General features: G+C 39.5%; 2 protein-coding genes across 4 annotated transcripts in view; one reads left to right on the top strand and one right to left on the bottom strand.

Annotated features, from left to right (window-relative positions):
• Positions 1 to 11731, top strand: part of slco5a1 (solute carrier organic anion transporter family member 5A1) — a 42779-nt gene extending 31048 nt beyond the window's left edge. For all 3 annotated transcript variants that reach the window (XM_026200927.1, XM_026200926.1, XM_026200928.1), the window contains 5 exons: positions 3927 to 4125; positions 6238 to 6397; positions 6938 to 7179; positions 7744 to 7808; positions 8091 to 11731. In XM_026200927.1, coding sequence (XP_026056712.1) covers positions 3927 to 4125; positions 6238 to 6397; positions 6938 to 7179; positions 7744 to 7808; positions 8091 to 8533 — 1109 coding nt within the window. In that variant the 3' untranslated portion in view covers positions 8534 to 11731. The remainder of the gene's footprint in view (positions 1 to 3926; positions 4126 to 6237; positions 6398 to 6937; positions 7180 to 7743; positions 7809 to 8090) is intronic.
• Positions 11732 to 11808: 77 nt separating this feature from the next.
• The window catches only part of LOC113042253 (cysteine/serine-rich nuclear protein 1-like), a 12990-nt gene continuing 1685 nt past the window's right edge, over positions 11809 to 23113 (bottom strand). The window contains exons 2-5 of the mRNA XM_026200929.1: positions 18706 to 18908; positions 15833 to 16092; positions 15447 to 15743; positions 11809 to 14894 (exon numbers count right to left, since the gene is read on the bottom strand). Coding sequence (XP_026056714.1) covers positions 13926 to 14894; positions 15447 to 15743; positions 15833 to 16092; positions 18706 to 18889 — 1710 coding nt within the window. The 5' untranslated portion in view covers positions 18890 to 18908 and the 3' untranslated portion in view covers positions 11809 to 13925. The remainder of the gene's footprint in view (positions 14895 to 15446; positions 15744 to 15832; positions 16093 to 18705; positions 18909 to 23113) is intronic.

Raw genomic sequence — 23113 nt, 5'->3', positions numbered from 1 at the left:
ACTTTGTCCATGTTTAGCATGGGAATCCAACTCTCTAACTGTGTAAAAATAGCATTTCACCCCCCCTTTAAGGTGAAGAATTACGTGTGAAATCACCAGGAAACATTTAGTCATTTAGCCATTTTCCAGAACTACAACCTACCTGGAGTCTCCAGAAGTACAAGATGTCAGGTTCTCAGAGACTAAGGTTAAGTGTAGAATCCTTAAAATGACCCCTACTTAATAAGAGTCACATAATGAAGTGTAGTAAAATACTTATTTTTTTTATATATGTATAATCTTTATAGACACATAAGTAGTGACTCTTGAAGAACTAGCATCACATCCTTTTGTACCACTGTTTGAAGAATTTATCTTCCAGAATCTGGCAGTAAGTTTTGGGAGTGCATTTTTAGTCCATCTCAAGATTTTATCTGTAGAAGATAACCTGCTTAATAATTATGCACACCTGAATATAAGGCGTTTTTCACTTCCAGCGTTCATGATCAATCATATATCGTTTATAAGTGATTAAATACAAGTTTAATAGTAGTTATTAAGATTGACGTTGTTTGGAATTGGTAAAATGTGCTTGGAAAATATATAATCAGAATATCAACTTAACATAATAATTATGCATGCACTGTATTTTCCTCTTTTAGCAGCCTTGTCTCTGATTGGATGGAATTATGGCATATTGTAACATTGTGTTGAGCAAGCAAGCTGTTGGCATTGAGAGCACTGAGGGTGGGCATCAGGTGAGTAGGCTAGTGAGACGTTGCACTTGCACGAGACAAGGTCTCCGCAAATCCAAAAACCTTTTTTAAATGCAAAATTGATTTCATGTGCTGAAAATACTCTATTTTTAGCGAGACAAACATTTTCTCCACAAAACTCACAATATTTTATTTCGCATGCAGAATTGTGGCAGAGATCTAATCCCATACTAGTCTAACTGGTGACGTAGGCTGGCTAAGACAGCCTTGCTGGTTTAGCACAAGAAGTAAACGTTTGTCTGGTTATTATAGTCCAGATAACCCCTGGTAGTAGATTAGATTAGATCTCAATTGACGACCATTCAAAATTAGATGTGTATTCTGATATGCTTTTTTCCAAGAAGCTAATTTTTTTAGTTTTTTATTTTACCAGTGCCTTATTTTTGTCAGTTAACACAATGCTGAGCTAGTAGGTTTAACTGTTGGCTAAGGAACATATATAGCTAATATCTGATTATGCTAAAAAGTAGATTTCTATAATTTATTATTGCAATAAGCTAATGAGGCGTGTGCGCGTGTGTGTGTGTGTGTGTGTGTGTGTGTGTGTGTATGCTTATAAGTGTAAGGGAATATCATTTCAATTTCAATTAAATTTTATTATATGTCATGTCATGTTCAAAAAGGTGTAGGTTTTACATCATTTAAAAGATGTAAAAAAGAATTCACCATGGAAATGATTGCTAAAAGCGATAAATTGACTATTTTCTCATTTCTACTCAAGGACTGCTGAATAAAGTACACTTAAAAGAGCTGTCTCAGCCAATAAAATGGGTACATTTTGCAGTAGAATAGTATATTGCACCAACCACACAACTGTCATTAAGATGAATGAGAATGCTAATGGATATACAGTAGACCTCCTTGGTTTAGCTCGCAAAAAAAAAAAAAAAAAAATCTTTTAGAGAGGTTACCATGACTGAATCAAAAAGGGGCTGAGTTTTTTATATTTTTTTTATTTCTGTGTTTAGATTGTGTTATGAGATTATTGTGTGATATTTGTTTCCTACCCAGCTTTTCCTACGTGTTATAAATTAGTTTTTACAAAGCACTCACTCTTGACCATGCTGAAAGCAGCCATGTGCTTGCCTTCCGCACCCAATGGATTTACAGTGACCTCGGACTGCCAGCAGTCAGCTTTGACTTTCAAAGCCCAAGCTGTGATGCCAGCACGTGTGCCACACTGCTCTGTCTCATGCACATTTCTGTCCCTGCTCACTGTTATTCTGCTAGCTTCTGATGTCTATCTGTGGTTCTTAGTCACTTGATCACTACATAAACGTTTGTCCTTGGTCATTTTTTACTGTTATTCTTCCTTTTGCTTCAATCTTTAGACTCTAAAATCTACAGCCAAACAGTTGTGACATGAACAGATGTTTTTACTTTTTCATGATGGTCCTATGATCTATGTTCAGGATGTTCACAAATTCTTCAGGTTTTGTGTTAACTTCCACCCATAGAAATATATGGACATTCCTTTCCTTAAGCTGCATTGTCACATTTTTCTTCTATAATTTTTTTGAATTCAATTTTTGTTTACTATCTATCTATCATACACACACACACACACACACACACAGGCAAATGTGGGCCAAATCTGAAATGGGTTTGTTTTTTTGTTGTTTTTTTTTGTTTTTTGCTCACGTGTGACTCAGATCAATATGTGGTACTAAATCCGATCCATGTCAGATGTTTTGCAATGCGACTGCAGTGTAAAGCCCCATTCACACCAAGCACGATAACTATAAAGATAACGATAAAGATATAGTTCTAAAAATCGTTCTAAATATTAAAGAATAGCAGAGTCCACACTACAACTATAACAATAAAGGCACAGAGAAACGGTATCGTTGGAATCACTTTCAGAATGATTTTTTTCCAGCTGATGAACGATACAAACATTCACATCAAATCAAAATCCACCCTGCTATAACGAGCTTGAGGATTTAAAGCGGCAGACGCACGTGCGCTCAGAATAAACAGACGATATTGTTCGCTGGTGTGGACGCTAATATCGTTATCTTTATAGTTATCTTTATAGTTATCGTTCTTGGTGTGAACGAGGCTTAAACGGTCATGACAGATTTCATGCAGCTTTTACGTCACTCTAGATCGAAATTCGTTATAATTCCCTGCTGACGGGAGACACTTCATCGATTTTACGTACCCAAAGTTATCAAGACAGCAGCGAAAGGTATTCAGTGGAAGTGAGATGTGTCAGAACTCGTGTGTATTACAGTGACAACTCTACAAGAAAAATATGAGGGCTCATAAAAGTTTCAAAACTCTGCTTTCTTTTGTCACTTGTCTTTATTTTTTCATATTGCCTGTGCATAATTTCGCTGGCATCTGCAGCAGATCAGACTATAAATAAACTCATAATCGCTTACTTTATATCCTCCGTGTTTACTTCTGTATGATGACGCGCTGTGCAAGTGTTGCCAAATCCACATTTTCATATCGTTCTTTTGTGCATGCGGCTCAGTTCAGAACCATGATCGGTTCACACTGGAAATCTGATATGATAATCCACATTTAAAACAACAATGTAAACCGTGTAAACAATGTATACTAAAAAATCAGATCTGAGAACAAATCATAATTGAGCAGCTATCCAGTGAGCTCGCAGTGTGAACGCAGCCCAAGTGTATGAGTTGTTTACTTACTTTTTTAATTAGTCTTCACATTAATGTCATTATATTGTTAATTCACGAACGCAGAATGTTGCACAAACACAATAGAGAGCATTTTAACAAATGAACCAATCACAGCTGATCATAGCCATTTATATCCAATCATATCACGATGGAGGCATTGCCTCCTCTCACATGATTTTCCCCATTCATTCTTAATTACCCCCCACCAAACTCACACTTTGGGAGTCTGTTAAAACTCAATGGGCTCAGAGGAGACGAATATCGCTGTAACTTTACCTGCTGGTGTCGGACAGTGTTTCTTTAGAAAAACGAGTGATTTATATCCTTTTTAATGTTAGATTTTGTAATACTGGCTCTACAGTTTCTGTTTCACATCTAATATTCTGAGTAGAGTAACCTCGGATATACATCATATATACATCATGGATACACATTGCATTAAAGTCTGATGTTTATTATGATAAATGGCTTTCAGGATGAATATTCTGACTGATCTCTGATCCTTCGTTTCTTTTAGGTGTCATTATCGTGCCTAGCGCAGGGGTGGGCATTGTACTAGGTGGCTACATCATTAAGAAACTGAAGCTTGGAGCTCGTGAGTCGGCCAAGCTGGCCATGATCTGCAGTGGGGTGTCTCTTCTGTGCTTCTCCACGCTCTTCATCGTGGGCTGTGAGAGTATAAACCTGGGCGGGATCAATATCCCTTACACCACAGGGTAAGTGAATTACCAGGCATTAAAACCTTTCAGTGTAAGAACTGATGTGATTTGGGATGTGCTATTTATGTTTTGAGGTTTCAGTTATACTGGGGTTGTATAAACACTAAAATACTACGAACGAGATAAGAAGCATATGTTGAACAGCAGGTGGAAGGACTGTTTCTTGCGTCATGCTGCATTTCAATGCCCCCTTACATATGTCTGTACGTATGGTCTGAAAAGACGTGTCTGATTTTGTGGTTTTTTGCTTGCAGCTTTAACTTTGTCCTTCTTAAATGTCTCTGTACCTATTGAGCATGCACAATTAATGCACAAATCAGGCTTTAAAGTTCATTATCTATGTCCTTTCGTCCACCTTACAATGCTTCTCTACAAAGTTTCTTGTGCTGACGTCTGCAGTATGGGAGTTTGCACAGCCTTGACCAGCGAGACTGCATGTTTGTGGAAGACTTGACACTAAAGTGTGAGGCCCTTTTAACAGACAGTGCTCCCCAGTCAGACACAGATGTAGAAGTGTTGAGTCAACGCTTACATCTGACATCCATCCGAACTGTTTCTGTATTTCTCAAGGTTAGCCTCTCTCATCCTGTATGTACTATAACAGTATTCTTTTATGGCTACAGGAGACACGTGCACATTTAGAAGCTCTTATTTATTATTTATTCATTTCCTAACCACAGCTGTTTCAGCTCGGGTGACCTTGATGAGAAAACTGCTTCTGTTGACTGAAGCTTAAAGGAACAGTTTGTCCACCGGTTCAATTCTGTCATTATTTACTCATGTCATTGCAAATCTGGATGTCCTATTTTCTTCTATGGAACCGATGCACCATGTTATCTCTTCATGTCCTAGAAGAATGAGAACGGACTGTTATGGTGTATAGTTTTAGAGCAGAGGGATCTGTCTCATTCAGTGTTTAAAGACTGGATTGCGATCGCTGCTGTTTCTGTCCGTCTTGTTGGCTGTTATGCTGGATTCATCCCCTCATTCTGCTGCAGATCTGAGAGGATAATGTAAAGTCAACCAGAGCTGGTGCTGAGTGCTCTGTGTTTAATGTGGGAAAGAGCTCTGTATGAATTCGCCTGCCGTTCCCACGGCATTAAAATAACTGTCTATACGGTGTCTTTTCATTTATTTTACTGTCTGCCGGTTTTCGTCTTACTCTTTTATCTTCTTCAGGAGATTTGAAAAGATTTGGCTTTGAAAGTCATTTTAGTTTTTATATAGTCAAATGACAATTAATCAATAAATCTTAGTGTACTGTTCTGTACTATTACAGTGGTTGCTGTTTAAACATAGTCCATAGATGGCAGTCTAAAAGTCTGAGATCATATAGTTAATATTCATTTTGGAGCTGCTTTTATACATAACGTAATAAACCTTTTATATAAAAGAGTCTAGTAACAATTCTAGATATTGATAAACTAATGGCCAAAATCTTCTACAAAAATGAAACCGATCAGTATATTAGCCAACATCTTCAATCACCTAATATTATTTTTAATATATTATATCTTAAAATATATATTTTAGATTATTTTTATGAGCTACTCTCATTTATTCAGCATTATGTATTAGAAGAATTATAAACATCTGAGATTTAAATGATCATTGCTTGTTGGCTGAACATTAAAGAACTAAAAATAAATATTTACAAATTTTTAATGAATTAAATTCAATATAATTCACTATAAATTCATTTATATACTAATTAAATAAATTCTAAATAAATAAATTAAATATGTATGTGTGTTTGCAAGTATATATGGCCCAGTAATATTTTATTTTTTTCTTGTTTTTTATATATATATATATATATATATATATATATATATATATATATATATATATATATATATATATATATATATATATATATATATATATATATATATAATATGCATTCATGAATTTTCTTATTGGCTAACGGGTTCTCACATCAGCCAATGCATAAATACAGAGCCTGTCACACAGAAAAGTGTGATTTCTCAGAAAATGTTAAATGTCAGGTCATGTTTAATGCATTTGAAATATTCCAAATATTGCCTACAGCAGCTGATGCGATGCGTTTTATTCTCAAACTGTTCGCCCTCTGTGTTTTTTCTTCAGGCCGACCCTCACTCTGACCCACAGAAACCTGACGGGAGGCTGTAATGTGAATTGTGGCTGTCGGATCAACGAGTATGCTCCTGTTTGTGGCTCAGATGGCATCACATATTTCAACCCCTGCCTGGCAGGATGCAGCACTGTGGGCAATGACAGCACCGGGGTGAGTCACACTGCACGTCATTCTGAAGATGCTCCAAATATTTCAGACAGCACAGATCATTTCAAATCAAGACCTACCCAATGCTAAACACTGATTTTAAATCGTATTCTTAAAGCTACATCTATTTATACATGTAAACATCTCATCTCAGTATCTTTGCATATTGATCTGAGTCACTGACAGTGTCCATTTTATAAAAAAAAAAAAAAAAAAGAAAGCGGATGAGAAAGCTAGTTGGTGTCAGCATGTTTTGTCACTTTTGGGTCAGAGCATACACTTTGCATCCCTAATTCTTATTATTAATTATACATTTATTACAAAACTATTATTATATTTTTTAAAGGTTTGTTTAAAATCTATTATTATTAAAAATGTATTAGTATTATTATTAGTTTAGAGTTAAATGAATGAATGAATGAATGAATGAATGAATGTAATTTAATATGAATATTTTTCGGAATCACAGAATTGCATCGCAACATTGTCTTTTAACTCTCTGAATATCTGTGGTAATGTCCCTGTGTATTTTTTTGAATGCAGATCAGAAACTACACAGACTGTGCGTGTGTGCAGAGCAGGCAGGTCATCACTCCGGCCGCCAGCGGCCAAGGGAACCAGCTGCAGCTGGTCATAGTGAAGACCTATCTGAACGAGAACGGCTTCGCTGTGTCAGGGAAGTGTGATCGCACCTGCAACACGCTCATCCCCTTCCTCATCTTCCTCTTCATCGTTACGCTGATCACAGCCTGTGCACAGCCCTCTGCCATTATCGTCACTCTCAGGTAGGAAACAGTAACTGAAGTTTCTGATCTTTTATGATGACGTTAAAGGTGATTTTTTTTTTTATATTTAAAACATTAATCATTAGTGCAGGTTTAGCACGTTTGGGATAAGTATGACTTCATTTTTGAAAAAAAGTCCCTTATGCTCAGTAAGGCTGCATTTATTTGATAGTTATGAATATTTTGAAACATTATTAAAAATTAAAATAGCTGTTTTCTATTGTAATATATTTTAAAATGTAATGTATTCCTTTGCTAGCTGAATTTTCAGCAGCCATTCCCCGAGTCTTAAATTTCTAAAATGATGATTTGCTGCTCAAGAAACATCTAATTTTCATCATAGACAACAGCAGCTCAATATGTTTGTGCAAACTGTACTTTTTTCAGGCTTATTTGATGCATAGAAAGCTTTTTTAATTTTTTTTTTAAACAGCATTTATTCAAAAATAATTAAATTCTTTAAGTCTTTTAAATGGTAGTGTATCATAATTTATTTATGTGACAATTCATGCAATTAGTAGCAGATGGTATTAAAGAATACAATAAAGTAATTTTCTTTTGTAGGTCAGTAGAAGAGCAAGAACGACCGTTTGCTTTAGGAATGCAGTTTGTGCTACTAAGAACTCTGGGTGAGTCATAAATGCTTGATTTACTTAAAGAATGCAAAGCTTTAAAAGTGTACTTTATGAAAGCCATCAGCCTTGTTTAACGCTGCAGCAGAGCTTTTCATATAGCACCACCTTGTGTTCTTAAACGTAAACTACATCATCATACATTTGCGTTAGATAAAATGACAGAAACAAATGCAGCATCAAATTTCAAGCTTACAGAACTACAAAGTGACTGCAAATGGGAAGTAAACAATTTAATCTTCCTTTTACCACAATTTTTCTCTTTTTCCATGTCTGCAGCCTACATCCCCACACCAATCTACTTTGGTGCGGTGATTGACACCACCTGCATGCTCTGGCAGCAGGACTGCGGCATTCACGGCTCGTGCTGGGAGTACGATGTCACTTCCTTCCGCTTCGTGTACTTCGGCCTGGCCGCCAGCCTCAAGTTTGTGGGCTTTGTGTTCATTTTCCTCACCTGGTATTCAATTAAATACAAAGAGGATCATCTGGAGCGCCGGCAGCGGCATCTGGCTCCTCTGGGCACCGTCAGCGAGCTCATCTGTCACGCAGGAGGCCACAAGAGCCACGCTCGTACCCGCTCCTGCCCCATTTTCATACCCCGTCCCGAGCCACCCAACCAGCCCCTGCTCAACCGCGGACACTGCAGCCACAGCTGCCCCGGAAACACTCTCAAAGCAATAACCCCGCCTGCCCGCTCGCTACAGGAAATGCACATTTGAGGAACGTGAGCCCTGACATCTGCCTCCACGTGCCTTCCTGTCAGGGGTCCTCCTCCATGACAAGACAGCGTGCGACGCGTGCCTGTCGTGCTCCGTGTGGCTTTCAGGGGCTTGCTGCGCTCACCGATCTCAATGTCACCTGTTCAAACTCACAGCAAACACACATTGTGTAGTGTTTGCTGTCGAAGCGTATGGAAGACATCTCATGGTGCTAGATGAGAAACAGAGAGGACATTTCTCTGTATCCAATCTTGGATTCCAAGATTATTATATCAAAGACGTAACACAAGCACAAATTGATATCAGTACTATGCAACGCAGTATCACAGTAAAGCCTCCAGGCAGTCGCTTGCACTTGTATGATCATAATTCACATCTCACATGGTCTTTCTGAACAAATCTGTGAAGAATTCTCTTCGAAATGGTGTTAACGACTCCCTTCTGGTTAGTTTGAAGGCGTCAGTGTGATTCGGATGGTATTCAAGGAGCTGTACGAGAACATTCAGCCTCCTCCAGACAGATGTATGTAAATTCAGTGCCTGAGATTGCCCCGTCAGCAGTGAGGTCTGAGCACTGGGTGGACTGATAAAACGCATTTGGAGAAGGACTTTGAAACCTTGTCTTCTCGTTCTTCATCTTCATAATCATTCTGTCTGTTCAGTGATTGACTGTCAAATGGCGATATGTGTTCAGATGCATATTGTTGGATCAGATGTTTGTCCAGTGGTCCAGTATCAGGTCTTGAGGAAGTCCGATCAATTTGAAGGATTTTTTGGCAAATCCGTATTCAAACCGGTTTTGGTTTTTGTAAGTGTGAACAACAGAAAACCCATGAAATCTGTTGTTTACAAACCCGATCCTAATCATATCCATATCTGGTGTGAAATCAGATTTTTTTTCTCAGTCTAAATGGTAAAATCTGACAAACCAGTCAATATTTCTATCTCTTTCCTTATATAAACTCTAAAAATAGTTCTTTATTGGCATCTGTGATTCCATGAACCTTTAACATCCACGGATGCTTTCCGTTGTTCTTTCAAAGTGAAAAAAGTTTCTTTAGTTTCTAAAAAATGTCCTTCAGGAGGTTCGTTCGGGAAGCCGAAATAGATCTTCTATGGCATCACTTCAAAGACAGAGCTTTCAGACAGTATGGGTTCCTAAATGTCTCATTTGATCTAAAGCTTAAGAGATGTCATGAATGATATGAACCAAGGCTAAAATTGTTGTCCTCTTTTTCACTCCAAGAATTATAACTATGAAGTTAATACAACCCTCTACGGACACCTTGGCAATTGAATCGCCATTGGCTAGTAAATATTTTTCGTTTACTCGACAGACAGACACATACATATACACACACACACACATATATAAATGTTTGTAAAATGGTACTGTTTTTTAAATATCTGAAAGTACACTCTTAATCAGTCAGTCAATATTATAATACTCAAGTATTATTAAATAGAGCCTCAGTAATTAGAAATAAACTTGATAACCATGTTCAAATACATATTAGTCATTTTAACTAATAAGTACTGGACTGGGGGTGGTGCTTGTTTGGTGTAGAGGGTTGCATAACAATATTAGTGTCCATGCTTTGTGTGAACAGCCCCTTACACTCAGTTGTTGGATGAGAAAGTCTCATGGCATCGTACACATCAGATTTCATCAGCGGTTCGGTCACAAAAATGTAATTCCTAAAAGACTGGTTAAAAGCGAAATCGGATTTGTGTGTAGTGTGAACACAGCGATTCAAATCCAGATTCAAATGAGGAAGATTCAGGATTCAGTCGACCGCTGCTGCGTCCAAATACCTGAGCATGTCTGAGCAGCTTTAGCGCCAGCATTTGTAAAGCCATAGCATAATGAGAGTGCATTCTCCGCTTTGGTTTTTGGAGCTGTTTATGAGCATGTGCTTCGGCTACAGCCTGATCCTCAAGCACTGGCTCTATTCTTATGCAGCAACTATGTACAATGAAACTTCTGCCTAATAATATGCAAACCTCAGATTTTCAGTACTGTGTGATGGGTTTATAAAGCCAGTTTGGCAGTTCATTAGACGTAGTCCAGTTACTTTTGATCGGTACAGTACAGAATTCGCAATGTTTATTAGCAATGTGATTTACATATTTGGTTCGGTTATGATAAATGAGAGACTTTCTTGGTAACTAGATACTTAGCATGTAAACAATAAAACCCAGTTTAATCAATGAAAAAAATGGAGACCATTCTGTATTAATTCCATATCTCCACTTCCAAATTATTTTGTAAGCTGTACTGTATTATGATCACAATTTGCGAAAACAAAATTCGAGACCACAAATACTTTTTCCAGAACTCTTATTGTCAGTGTTTTTCATAGAAGATGATGTTGAAGAGGTATTTGAGATGCTGATTGCAGTATTAGAATGACTTAAAAATAAGGGTGCAAGAAGTAAAATTTCCATGTTTGTGAACTATAAGCTATACCGTGGTGAAGGTCGGACCTTTTTACAATAATCAGCAGCTCCCTATTAGTTTGACCTACAATGTGAGCTGATAAAAAAAAATTGTTGGCAGGGCAACAGAACAGCATGGAGTGTTACATTTGACCACTCACACAGGTTTCAGTTAACACTTCTTTTTTTATTATTATTATTAAAATATATATATATTGTGCCCTTATTTGACTCATATGCACCTTGAACTCTTAAGTTATTCCTTTTTAAGATCAGCTCACATCTGATGTCAGATGTGGTGGAGTCTGTGTTTTCAGAGCAGTTTAAAGGACAGCTACGTTGGTCTAGCTTCAGTACTCTTGGACACATGTGAATTCGGTCTTGTGAATTACATGTATTTATTGAAATAAAAACGTTTAAAAAGAAGTGGCAATGTATCATGTGTGAAGATGTTTTGAATTTCACTAAAGAATTAAACCATTTGGTTGTTTTTTATGACAAAGCGGTGTATTTGTATAGTTTGCAATTTGAGAATTTTTCTATTTTATAAGGAATCACTTTTTTTTTCAGAAACTGGTCTCACTGTAGGTGGTGCTGCTGTAGACAATAGAAGACTACAAACAGAACATTTATAATGGCAAGAAAACTTCAGGAGTGTTAGAATGTTTATGGCTTCCAAGCAAATTTGGTGTTGATTCAAAGACTGGCCTTTAAGGTAACTTCTAATAATTATTTTAAATATATATATTTGTATGATAGTAGGACTCAGTGGTCATATTTTTGATTTACAAACATGCACTCGCATACACAAAAGAACAAGACAAACAATGGCAGATATAAGAAAAAGCTTAACTTTTATTTTGAAGGGACAAACTACTGTCAAATGACTTGAATGAAATGAACAGCTTTAAACTGTTAAGCGTGAAAATATATAATATAAAAGAACAGCTTGGTTTTGTCTTTAGTTTCGTTGAAGCAGAAAATATATACAACAAAAGGCAGAAGTAAGAAACACTTTGAAAAGCATCAGAGATCAAAACATACATCAATCATGACTAATAAATACCAATCATTTCCATTTCATGGCGATGAGGTGATGCATCTTTACAAGGGAATAAGAAGCTGCACTCAATGAACGCTTCAAGAACAGCACATGAAGGCAAAAATGAAGCAAATACATTTCTGATTGTGCATTTTTTGCTCTAAATGCATGTAGTACTGAGACAAATGAACGGGTGTTGCATGCAAATGCTCCTATCGAGTCAAATATCTCTGCACCGACAGCTGAAGTCTGGATGGTCAGATATGTACATCGATTCATTTCCTCAAAACTCATTCAGAAGCATACAAACTTCTTCACTGTGAATACGGGCAACATAAATTTGCATAATATATGCAGGTTTTTTCAACAAAACGTTTTTGAAACTACTTCATTTCTCCCCACAGTTCATGTTGTCAGTTGTGTTCACCCAATCTCGGTAAATTTGTTTAGGTAGTTACATCGCAAGTAAACCCCCACTTTATGCCTGGCCAGAATACATTTTTCAAGTGTAGATTTAGCTCTGTTAATATATTACAAATGTTTCGATATTTGAAGAACAACGTGGATTCCTTAATAAAATAATTTGTCAATAAACAGATTAGAATTCTCTCAAATCTACATAGTTACAAAATGTTAATTCTCTATATCATAGGCAACGTCACTGGATTATTTTGAATCAATAGGTAGGTTATACAGCATCATTTCAAGCGGTTCCTCGTGTTAACAGGCACAAAGACTCAACTTTTCTTTTGTTAAGCACACTGTTCGTTCTCTTTATTGCCCGAACCATGAATAAATTAAGCTCTAATGCTGAAATGCTAAACGTGAAATAACTTAACCAAAAGTGTTACTTCATAGTAATAGATTATTAAATACTTTGCAGCTGGTGCCCCTTTCCTCCACAGCTGAAACAAAGACGCGCTTCACACAGGTTTATGTAGGTGAGAAACGGGAACAAGCTGCATTATTTCCACTTCTCAAGAGCACAGTGTGGCTCAGATCATATCAGCTGGCATTCGGAGAAAGAAAAAAAATAAATAGATCGGTACGAATAAATAAAAGCAATTCGAAATAATGGTCAACAGATATCACGGTTGCATTACGTGATATCTGCGGCGTGTAGAATAAATTAAAAGGAAACCGTTCACTTTTCTTCACCTTGTGCTGATGATCCAACACCAAAAAAATGGCATGAAAACAATCTCAGATTCAGAGGCGACGGGGGCGATGTGACATTGACCCATCTGCGCTCTGATTGGTTCATTTTTTCACAGATAAAGTGCTAACTGAGGAGCCTCGGGGGGGGGTTTTGTGTACCGTTTAAAAATCCCAAGGAGCCGTTTTGTGAAACAGGAGTCTTCCTCTAGCTTTGCAAAATAAGTACAGACCACCACCTCAAGTCCAAAAAGCGACTGAGACTGAAGCCCCTCCAAAAGGGGGCCATTTAAATGCTGTTTGTTTTGGTGGAAATTCTCTGGGGAAAAAATGCCAAATAACAGCGATGGTCAAAATGCATTGCTTCTGAAAGCTAGAAAAAGTCCCTGAGATACATAATCAGCATTATGACTCCCATTGGTGCCCCTTCTGGATTCATATAAATAACCTTAGCAATATTAATAGTAATGGTAAATGTTGATAATACCACCGATGCAGGTGAGAAGTTCTTATGTACAAATATCCAAAAATCAGTCGGCCAGACTTGTTTCTGAACTGAAATGTTAGCTGCCACAGCAATGGCAATAGTGAATATAAAGATTGTTATAATAACTTAATGCTTTGCTAACATCATAAAGGCAGATAATGCAAATATTGATACCCTGGGATGGAGGGCCTCCATTCATAAAGTAGAGAAAAACAAAACATATAGCATTCATTTACAATCCCCTAGTTCATTAGTACAGAAGAGCCCCCGTTAGACTTTAACGGACTCCATCACTGAAAGCTTCATGGCATCTTCAAGCATCTGATTGTCCGTGAAGGTCGCCGGAGGTTCTGGGACCGAATCCGACAAGCCAATCAGAGACTCCAGGAGACACGTGCCCGGGTCGGCGGCCTGCGGGAGGCTGGGGTAAGTGGGCGACTGGAACTGAAAGAAGTTGTCCGCGTGTTCGTACTCCTTTAAGGAGTTGTACAACGAGCTCGGTCCAAGACAAGGAAAGCCGTCGAAGAACTCCAGGTCTGATTCGGATGAGAGGCTCAGGTCCATGTAGCTGGCCGAGTGATCGATGGAGGGCGAGGGTGTGGGGGGGACGGAGCAGTTGTTGAATAGAGCGTTTGCTTGATTAGCGTTCTCGTCTAGGAGCTCAGACATGGCCATGCGGCTGTTGTCCGTTTGTGATGTGCTGAACTTGTCGTCTGTCGCGCTGAAGATGCCATAGCCCGTGGACTCACTCTTTTTCTGCTGGTAGTCGCAGTTGTTGTTGTTGTTGCGCTCCCTGACAGTACAGTCCTCACTGTCCGTGTCGCTAAAGCTTAGGATTCTCGTAAGTCCGTTTTCGTCGACGTCTAGCGGCGATTGCTCGCTTCGAGCGTTTCCGGCGGACTCGGAGTCCTCGCTCTGGCCTGAAGAACTAGACGAATCGGTCATGTCGCTGCTACAGCTGTTCTCTCCCACGGCTACTAGCTCCGAGTTGAAGTGAAACGTGGGTCTGTCTGGTGTGGTGCTGCTCTCTGCTGGGTGGATTGGAGAACTGCAGTCTGGGAGATCTTCAGAGGGGGTTTTGCTCTCAGGGGTGTGCTCTTCCAAACGCTTCTCCAGCTCTAGCTTCATGATGGTGTGGATGTAGTGGGTCTGAACTCGGCTGGAGTTGAACTCGATGCGGCCTGCCATGTTCCCACAGCCGTCTTTAGTGCAGCCACATGGGAAGGATGAATGGTCCATCTGCAAAGCCATGAAACATTACATTAATATATGAAGAAAGTGCATTTAGAATTCAGTATAAGAATACAATTACATGTGGCACTTTAACTATTTGAACTTAGAATTATAATATACTTTTTAAAGACACGTATTTAACTTCAGCTTATTTTACTTGATTTTAATAGTATTTTAAGACAAAATTTAAAAGAATATTTAATAAGTGTAAAAAAGGTTTTTGTTGCATATAATTTAGCTTTTTTTGTGCATTAAAGTTTGATAATTTACACTACCATTTTAATTTTTTTTTTTTTACTTTAACTTTTTTGAGTGTAGTATCATGCTCACCAAGGCTGCATTTTTTTGATCACATAAATATAATACAGTAATTAATATTGTGAATTATTACTGTTTATATATTAAACTGTCCTTTAGTTCTGTGAGTTTTCAGCAGCATAAAATAAATTACTTTACTGTCACTTTAAATCATTTTAATGCATCCTTACTGAAAAATGTAACATATACATAGATACACTTGTTGTCTAAAAGGAAGTCTGTCGGGACTGAATCGCTCACCTGACATTTGATCCCAGCCAAACTACAGCTGCAGGTCTCCGGCTCGCAGAAGCCCTGGCAGTCGCATCCGCAGTCTTCTCGCGACGTCCGCAAGTCATGCAGTTGACGCTTCTCATCTTTATCGATCTTTTTCACACCAGCGGCTTTGAGGATGGCGTATCTTCTCTTGGAGGGGTAGGGATGCAAGAAGGAGCCGTCATCCAAGTTTACTCCGCTGAGGTCGATTTCATCCTCTGGGATGTCATCGATAGTCAACCGGTCAGCCTCTTCGCACTCCTGGGTACCATTTTTGGTAAGCTGCACACAGAAAAGGGATATTTACATGATTACGACTTTAAAACATCTCATGTTCGACAACAATTTGAGAAAATTAAACTCAAAAATACCTTCAGCTTAAGAGCTTCCAGTTTTTCCTCCTTCAGTCGGTTTTTGATTTTCTCTCGCCGTAGGTGGCGCTGCGCTATGGCAAACTCCGCTATTGAGTAGCGGCGCTGGGCACTGTGCCTCTGCACCATGCCGAGGGTGCAACCTCCCCGGCTGGGCACGCTGGTGAAGCCCTGACAGCGAGGAAAGAAGAAGACCGTAACCTGGTCAAACTGCACATTGCCTCGCCGCGAGCGCTTGGCCTTCTTCAGGATAGATGTGGCTGAGGAAAGAGAGAGAGAAAGAACGAGAGGATGAATATAAAGACGTTCAGGCTTGTGGTGGACTTGAAAAGAAAACATTAAGTGGAAAACAGTGGGGGAATACATTCACTGGAATTCATGCTTGGAATTTCTTAATGGAAAATTAAGAGCATATGTCTGAGAAAGAAAAAAGAGAGTGGTGGGGTGAGGTGGGGAAAGAAAGTTCTGTTCCTAGTATCTCATTGGGGAGTATTTGAGTAGGAAGTGTGCCAAGCCTAATGGGAAGACTTGGAGTGGCTGAGTCTCTTGTGTAGACATCAAGATCACATTAACGTTATTGTTGCAAATGTACTAAACTGCCACTAGATGGCAGGCTACACACAGCAAATCAGCTCAGTGCCATTCAGTCATACTAAAACAAGCACACTATTCCACCGCTCAACATCAGAACAGATGTGCAAATAGTTCAGCTAATAGTTTTCGGTCTAATCCAGTCATATGCAAAGACAACTGCATTCCTTTTCACTCGTGTCTGACAAACAATCCACCCAGGAATTTCCCCTTGGCGCTGAACTCTGCCGGGAGAGTAAAGCATCCAAAATCACAAGCCAGCGACTGGATGATCTGGAAGTTTGAGGCTTTTAGAAGTGGTGAGGGCATTCAAGGCAGTTGCCATTTAATAACCTCATAACTTTATACAAGACGGGCCATCTGTCTGCACATTCCTTGCAAATTATTCCAACAACAGCCACAACTCTGCATTCACCAAATGAATCAGTCAATGTCGGTGGTTAAAGCATCTCAAAGGGAGAAATTCTCTTCTTGAAACAAGAAAACCATTTTTTTTTACTCAAACTCCTTGTCCTCTGTGCAGGAATACTTGATGTCCAACTGTTGGCCTCAGAGAGAGAGAAGCACATTCTCCCTCAGGGCCACAAGCCCACCGATTGTTATCTGAAGGAATGAAGGAGATTGATCTTACTGTCCCTGCAGCTGGTTTATATTAGGCTTGCAATGGTGGGAACTCATCCTTTGCACGTTTTCCTGTCTAGAAGCTTGTGCAAATATGTTTTGCTCATCTAATGGGGGGGTTGATGGAAAATCTCATATGCCCTCATATATAGACAAGACCATCTCAGAAATACAACACCATGTAATTGCTTAAAGATCAAAGCAGCTTCATGTATTATCAAGTTGGTATTGGTGAGTAAGAGTAAACAAGTTATGCAAAAAGTCTGGTGACTTTTTTTTTCCATCTAATATGATCAGAAAATGAAACTATATGGTTCTTAGTCAGGGTTGAGGCATGTTTTCATGTCAATGAGGGACAGACAAAAAACATGTTCAGTGGTTTGTACTTTTGAGTTTGTTGGTGCCAATCATTGTGCAACACTGAAAATACATCCAAAAAAACTCCAGAAAACATGGTTTGTGAATATTAGACGTGCAAGCTACTGAGCAGACTGTACACTACTGTTCAAAAGTTTGGGTCAAATTATTTTTTATTATTTTTTTATATATTAAATTGATCTAAAGGGTAAAGACAGACCTTCATGAAGACTTCTATTTCAAATAAATGATTGAACTTTCTATTTTTACTTTCTAATATCAAAGAATCCTGACAAAACATCACAAAAACACTTACTGACCACAAGCTTTAGAATGGTACCATATGTCTGTAACTTAGCTTTATTCTCATTCCCCTCAAATTAAATATGCCGTCTACCCTGACAATGCTCCATTCTCTGACTTTGCTTCATAAACTCAAGCAGACAGCCGTATCGTTTCCTTTCCTCTTCATCCTTGCCTTCCTGCTCCGCGCCCCTCTGCCTTTCTCAGCACCTGTGTTGGGTTCATGCCCAGTGCTCAGACAAAGATCTGCGTTCATTCTGTCTCCGTCACATGGTACACTCGCTGGCTCCCTGCCCTGCCATCCTGGGAAACTCACAACTGTTTGCTTTCCCTACCCTGACTCACCCCAACAACCTGGATGAAGGGCCTGGAGGAGGTGACCTCGTGAATGGGGCATGCATCAAAACATCCTGTGTAATTAGTTGCATCCACACAATTATTCTTGCACCCTCCCATATCTCAATATCAGCTTATCAGGTAGCACACCTGGTTAAGATAAGCCTTAAGCATGAGAAATAACAATGGAAATGGGAGGTTGACCATTCCACGTTTAAGGAATAGCTCACCTAAAAATGAACATTTGCTGAAAATTTACTCACCCTCAGGCCATCCATAATGTAAATTAGTATGTTTCTTCATCAAAACAGATTTGAAGAATTTACATCATTACATCAAATGCTCACCATTGGATCCTCTGCACTGAATGGGTGCCGTCAGAATGAGTCCATACTTTTTCTTACATATACACAGCTTCTTTTTCTTTTCTGCTTCAAGACTTAAATTGATTGACTAGAGTTGATTACTTGTGGATTGTGATAATTGTATCGGCTATTTGGACTCTCATTGGTGAGCAAATGATGTAATGATACATTTCTTCAAATCTGTTACGGTGAATAAACTCTTCTACATCTTTTATGTGAACTACTGTATTTCCTTTAAATAAGAACCACTTCTTAACCTTATTTAGAGAATAAATTAGTAATTTAAGCAGGAAAACTCACTGTTTAAGGATGTTTGTGGGGAGCTGGGGTTGCTGGGGGTTGAATCCAGGGTGTCGGAGTAGCAGCTCTCCCCATCTGAGTCCCACTCCGAGTAGGCAGAGGAGGAGAGAGAGGAAGGGGAGGAGGAAGAGTAGCACGGGTCCTCCTCCACCTCCTCATACTTCCTCTTGAGAACCCCGCTCATGGCGCTATCGTTTGGTGATCTGTGGGTAACAAGTAAACACAGAAAAGCATTACAAGAGTGCTAAAAGGGCAAAAATGAATGTTGTACTTTCATGGAATCTGCCTTTGTCCATCAGCTAATTTGTTTTGCTATGGAAATGGTACCGATATTGCAAGTAGTGCCTAGATGTTATCGTTCAATGTAGTGCTGTTATTGTCCTAATAGCAGCTAAACGTCCAGTGAGGTTTTCAAATGCAGGCTACGAGCATTACTCTCCAAACAAGCAGCTGACCGCGCTTTATGCTGCCTCTGAGCAGTGAGGAAAACAGGAAGCAATCAATCACGTCCCTCTGGTGCAAGTCAACAATTACCAGACCCTTCACCCACTTCTAAATCCAATCGCTTAGACAAATACATTGATTAGGATGGGGGTTGATTACATAGCCACATTAGCAAGGAGGGAAAATTTAGGTTACCCCACTCAACAAAAAAAAACTGGTAGCGCCAATTACACTTTACACAGCTGCTAAATGCATTTTATGAGACTCTGTAGTAAATGTGTGTACAGCTTGGCACAGTAAACATGTTTATGTAAGACTGCATTTGTCGCTGCTCCTGTGGAGAGGTTGCTTATTGGGCAATAAAAGCAATCAATCTATTGGCAGGAAGAGTCTAGATGGTGCCCACCAGCTTTTAAGGGTCAGAGCCGGTGCAGCACAGTGGCGTTTACATGAAGCCATCATTTGATACTGGCGGCTGCGGACTCATTTGTTTCTCTAAACCACAGTAAGCTAGTTCACCTCAGGCTCAGCCTTTCGATGCACTCCACAGCTTAGACACGTTCCTGCTGAAACATGCAGAATGGAAGGAAGGAAGTAAATGGGAAAGGAGGAAACCGTTTGATTTAGGGATGAGAGTTTTCACTGCTTTCCCAGCAAGAAAGCCACTTTGAGGGAAAAAAAAGAGACAGACTGTCGTGACCGGCATAATTGAGATGCCTTATGTAGCCTTTTTTTTTTAACAAAATTATACTTTTTGGAATTTATATTATATTTATATATTTTCATGTGTGATTTTTAGTTGTTGCCCATAATAGGCAATTCATATTGTTCATCTCTAATCTTTAGACAAGAGTGTGTAGACTTCCTTTTCACTCAAGTTTCCTTGTTTGCAAGCAGAACTTCTATCCCTGTGCATGTGTGTTTCACACATCAGCGCTGCAGTCACAAATGTGCCAGACATTGAAGGCACGTCTGTGTTGTGCCAAATTTCACTGCCAAAAAGCAAAATGGGAGTCTTTATCTCCGTCTGAACCTGACAATATCTTCTACAAGTCAAACTTATCTGCTCATGCATCACCAGTCGAAAGCAACCCTGACAAGAGGAAATATAGTTGGAAAGTTACACAATAGTTTCTGCCATGCTCAGGACAAAACACACAGCAAACAGCTGACTAGCTTGAAAACAGCAGTACAGGCGAAGGACATTATCTATTTTTATTGCAAACAGTATGTGTCCAGATCTCTCTTGATTTGCATGCGTACAGAGCCAGCTTGGTGAGCGTGAACCCTTACGTGAAAACAAGCAGCATTCTGCACAGACAAGCCCACGGGAAAATCTTTTTATATAAACGGCAAGGTGACGAGAGAGAACTTGACACTTGACTTTGGCCACCCAAGAGGAGAAGACTCATCATAATCCGCTCATTTGACTAGTAAATTGCATTGCGCCTTTTCCTACCGTCACGTTTCAAGAAACAATCCGCTCACGCTTTGTACAAGAAACTACCTGCACATGATTTCCGCTGCTCGTTCTCACTTGAGTTTACCTTCATTTAACAAAGAAAGAATCCCTGAGGACTGCATGCCTAGCAAGCAGAGGAGTTTTAATTAAGGATCTGGACAGTGAGGAGAGAGGGGGAGGACAGCACAGAGACAGAGGGGGGAGAGAGAGAGGGAGAAACCTGGGTGTTAGAAGTGGGTCATTGTCTCTTGACTGCAGCCTACCTGACACATTGATTTGTTAATCTTGCCTAACGGGCAGAAACAATAACGACGAGCTAATCCCAGGAACGAGAGAGGGGGGGATGCGGGGGGCTCAGCTGGAGGTCAATCTGGAGCTTGTCCTGTTGCACTCCAACATTAGCAGCTACTAGAAATATGAGCGAGAATCTCACAAACAAAAAAAAGTGAGCAGTCAAAACACACAAATCTGCTACAAAGCAGGTCTGGATTTCACATCCAGACAGAAGCTGTCACTGGCGAAGTATCCCAGAAGCTCTGAGCAGGTGAAACGTTCACACTAGAGCATAAATTATGCAGGGCTGCCATTCCAATAAAGGCAGTGCACTGATGAGGTATTCTTAAAGCAGTCACTAAGGCAGGCGGAAATAAATCTCGTGCACAAAGCGCAAGAATGGCCACAAAAGCAGCAGACTTCTGAAACCGGATCCGTTGTCGGCAGGCTCATTGCAGTTTAATGCAGCACAGGTTAAACACACAAACTTCTCAAACTGCCCACTCTCGATGTCCTGCTTTCAAAAAGCAGCAAACAGTGGAATCCCGTCCTGATCTTGTGCAAGAGTGTTGACTTTGCCCCTCCAGCTCACGGCTTCCATCCAGATGATAATCCGCAGCATGTACCTCATCTAAAAAGTGCACCTATGATAACAGGCTGCGAAAGATGGTGTCAAAACCCTTGCGAGATAAGTGGAATCAAATCCAGGTTCCACAGCTCCACTCTCCCCCTGCTGGTCAGCCCTTAAGAACTGTAGTCAGGGGGAGGAGGGAGTCGTGTGTTGTGCAGATCATCACTCTAGATGTTCAGCTACGCCAGAGACATTCTGTTCCTGAACCGCAACCCATGCAGAGTACACATTCATCCCAAATAGGAGCGCACACTGATGTGGGAGGAGGGTAGCCGGCGAGAACTTTAAACAAATAAATAATGCGATGTCTCCAGCCCACAGGAATTCTCCCCTGGCAACGGCGACACATTCTGTAATAGTCTATCTATCCCAGATGTGTCTGTGTAGTCCAGACCGTTATTGCCCCAGAGGAACCACCTCAGACAGAAAAATCTATAAAAACACCTTATGAGGCGTCACGAGTCATCACAAATTACATTATTAGGGTGGAGATGAAGATTTGTGTCATACAGCTGTATGGACTCTATTCATCATGCCATTTCAAATTAGAAATACACAGACAAAGATCTTTAAACACCACATGTACTGCTACGGAGTACAAGTTTACTTTATCCACATTCAAAGTGAAATGTAGTATCGAAGACAGACAATAATTCTGACTTTACTGGTTTTCAACTGGAGCCGGGTTAAAATGGATTGCTAGAGGGTCCATATATATGATGAAAATAAGATTAAATTAAACTGATTAAAATGGTTAAAATAAGTTACTTCACACATCTAACAGTACTATCATATTTGGGGTCTGTGGCATCTAAAAATAATAATTTAAACCTTTTATTTGAACTTTAAGTGGCATAAAAAAGATACTAAAACACCCTCGGAAAATGATTTCGCAGTTTTGAGTGAATCATTCCTCTTATTTTAAGTCAACGAGTGGAAAATATGATCGCTCAGGAAACTGCCTAAACTGAAAGCAAATTGTTCCATCACACACGGAACAATTTGCATCAATATCCTAAATGCAAACGTCCAACAGAGTGCACAAATTGTAGCTTCCTTGAGAAGTCATCAGCATGAGTTTGTTCTGAATAACTTAATGGTGGCAAAACAAATACTAGCCATCTTTACCAGTCTCTTAAGACTCCCAGGGGAGAGTATTTCTGTGTGTCAAGGGTGGGGGAGCTCAGGGGTCAGCAGCTCATGTCTGGGGCGCTCACTGGTACCTCACAAGTTGGGAGGAATTCTAGAGAGTGACAAAACAGATGGGACCCCTCTGCTTCTCTTGTTTTAGAGACATCAGGACCTCCACCTCCCCCAATACAACTGCACAAATGCCACACACTGAACTATCTCTAAGAGGAACACCCAGTCTGTGGGTGAGAGCTTAATAAAAAGATGACAAGTGATGTACACTAATGATGTTGACATCATATCAGTTATAAAAGGTATGACTGCTTTATATAAACATGTGAAAACGTAAAAAAAGGAGGGAGGGAAGGAAACCAGTTGACTGATTTCAATCACCGTGGTACACGTGCAAGTTCACGCCTCGTCAGCCCACAAGTACATAAAACTTTTATGGGTCCTATTTGATAAGT

The sequence above is a fragment of the Carassius auratus genome, chromosome 24 (assembly GCF_003368295.1).
Source record: "Carassius auratus strain Wakin chromosome 24, ASM336829v1, whole genome shotgun sequence".
NCBI lineage: Eukaryota > Metazoa > Chordata > Actinopteri > Cypriniformes > Cyprinidae > Carassius > Carassius auratus.
The sequence above is the reverse complement of the archived record's forward strand: the minus strand, read 5'-3'. Positions and strand labels throughout refer to the sequence as shown.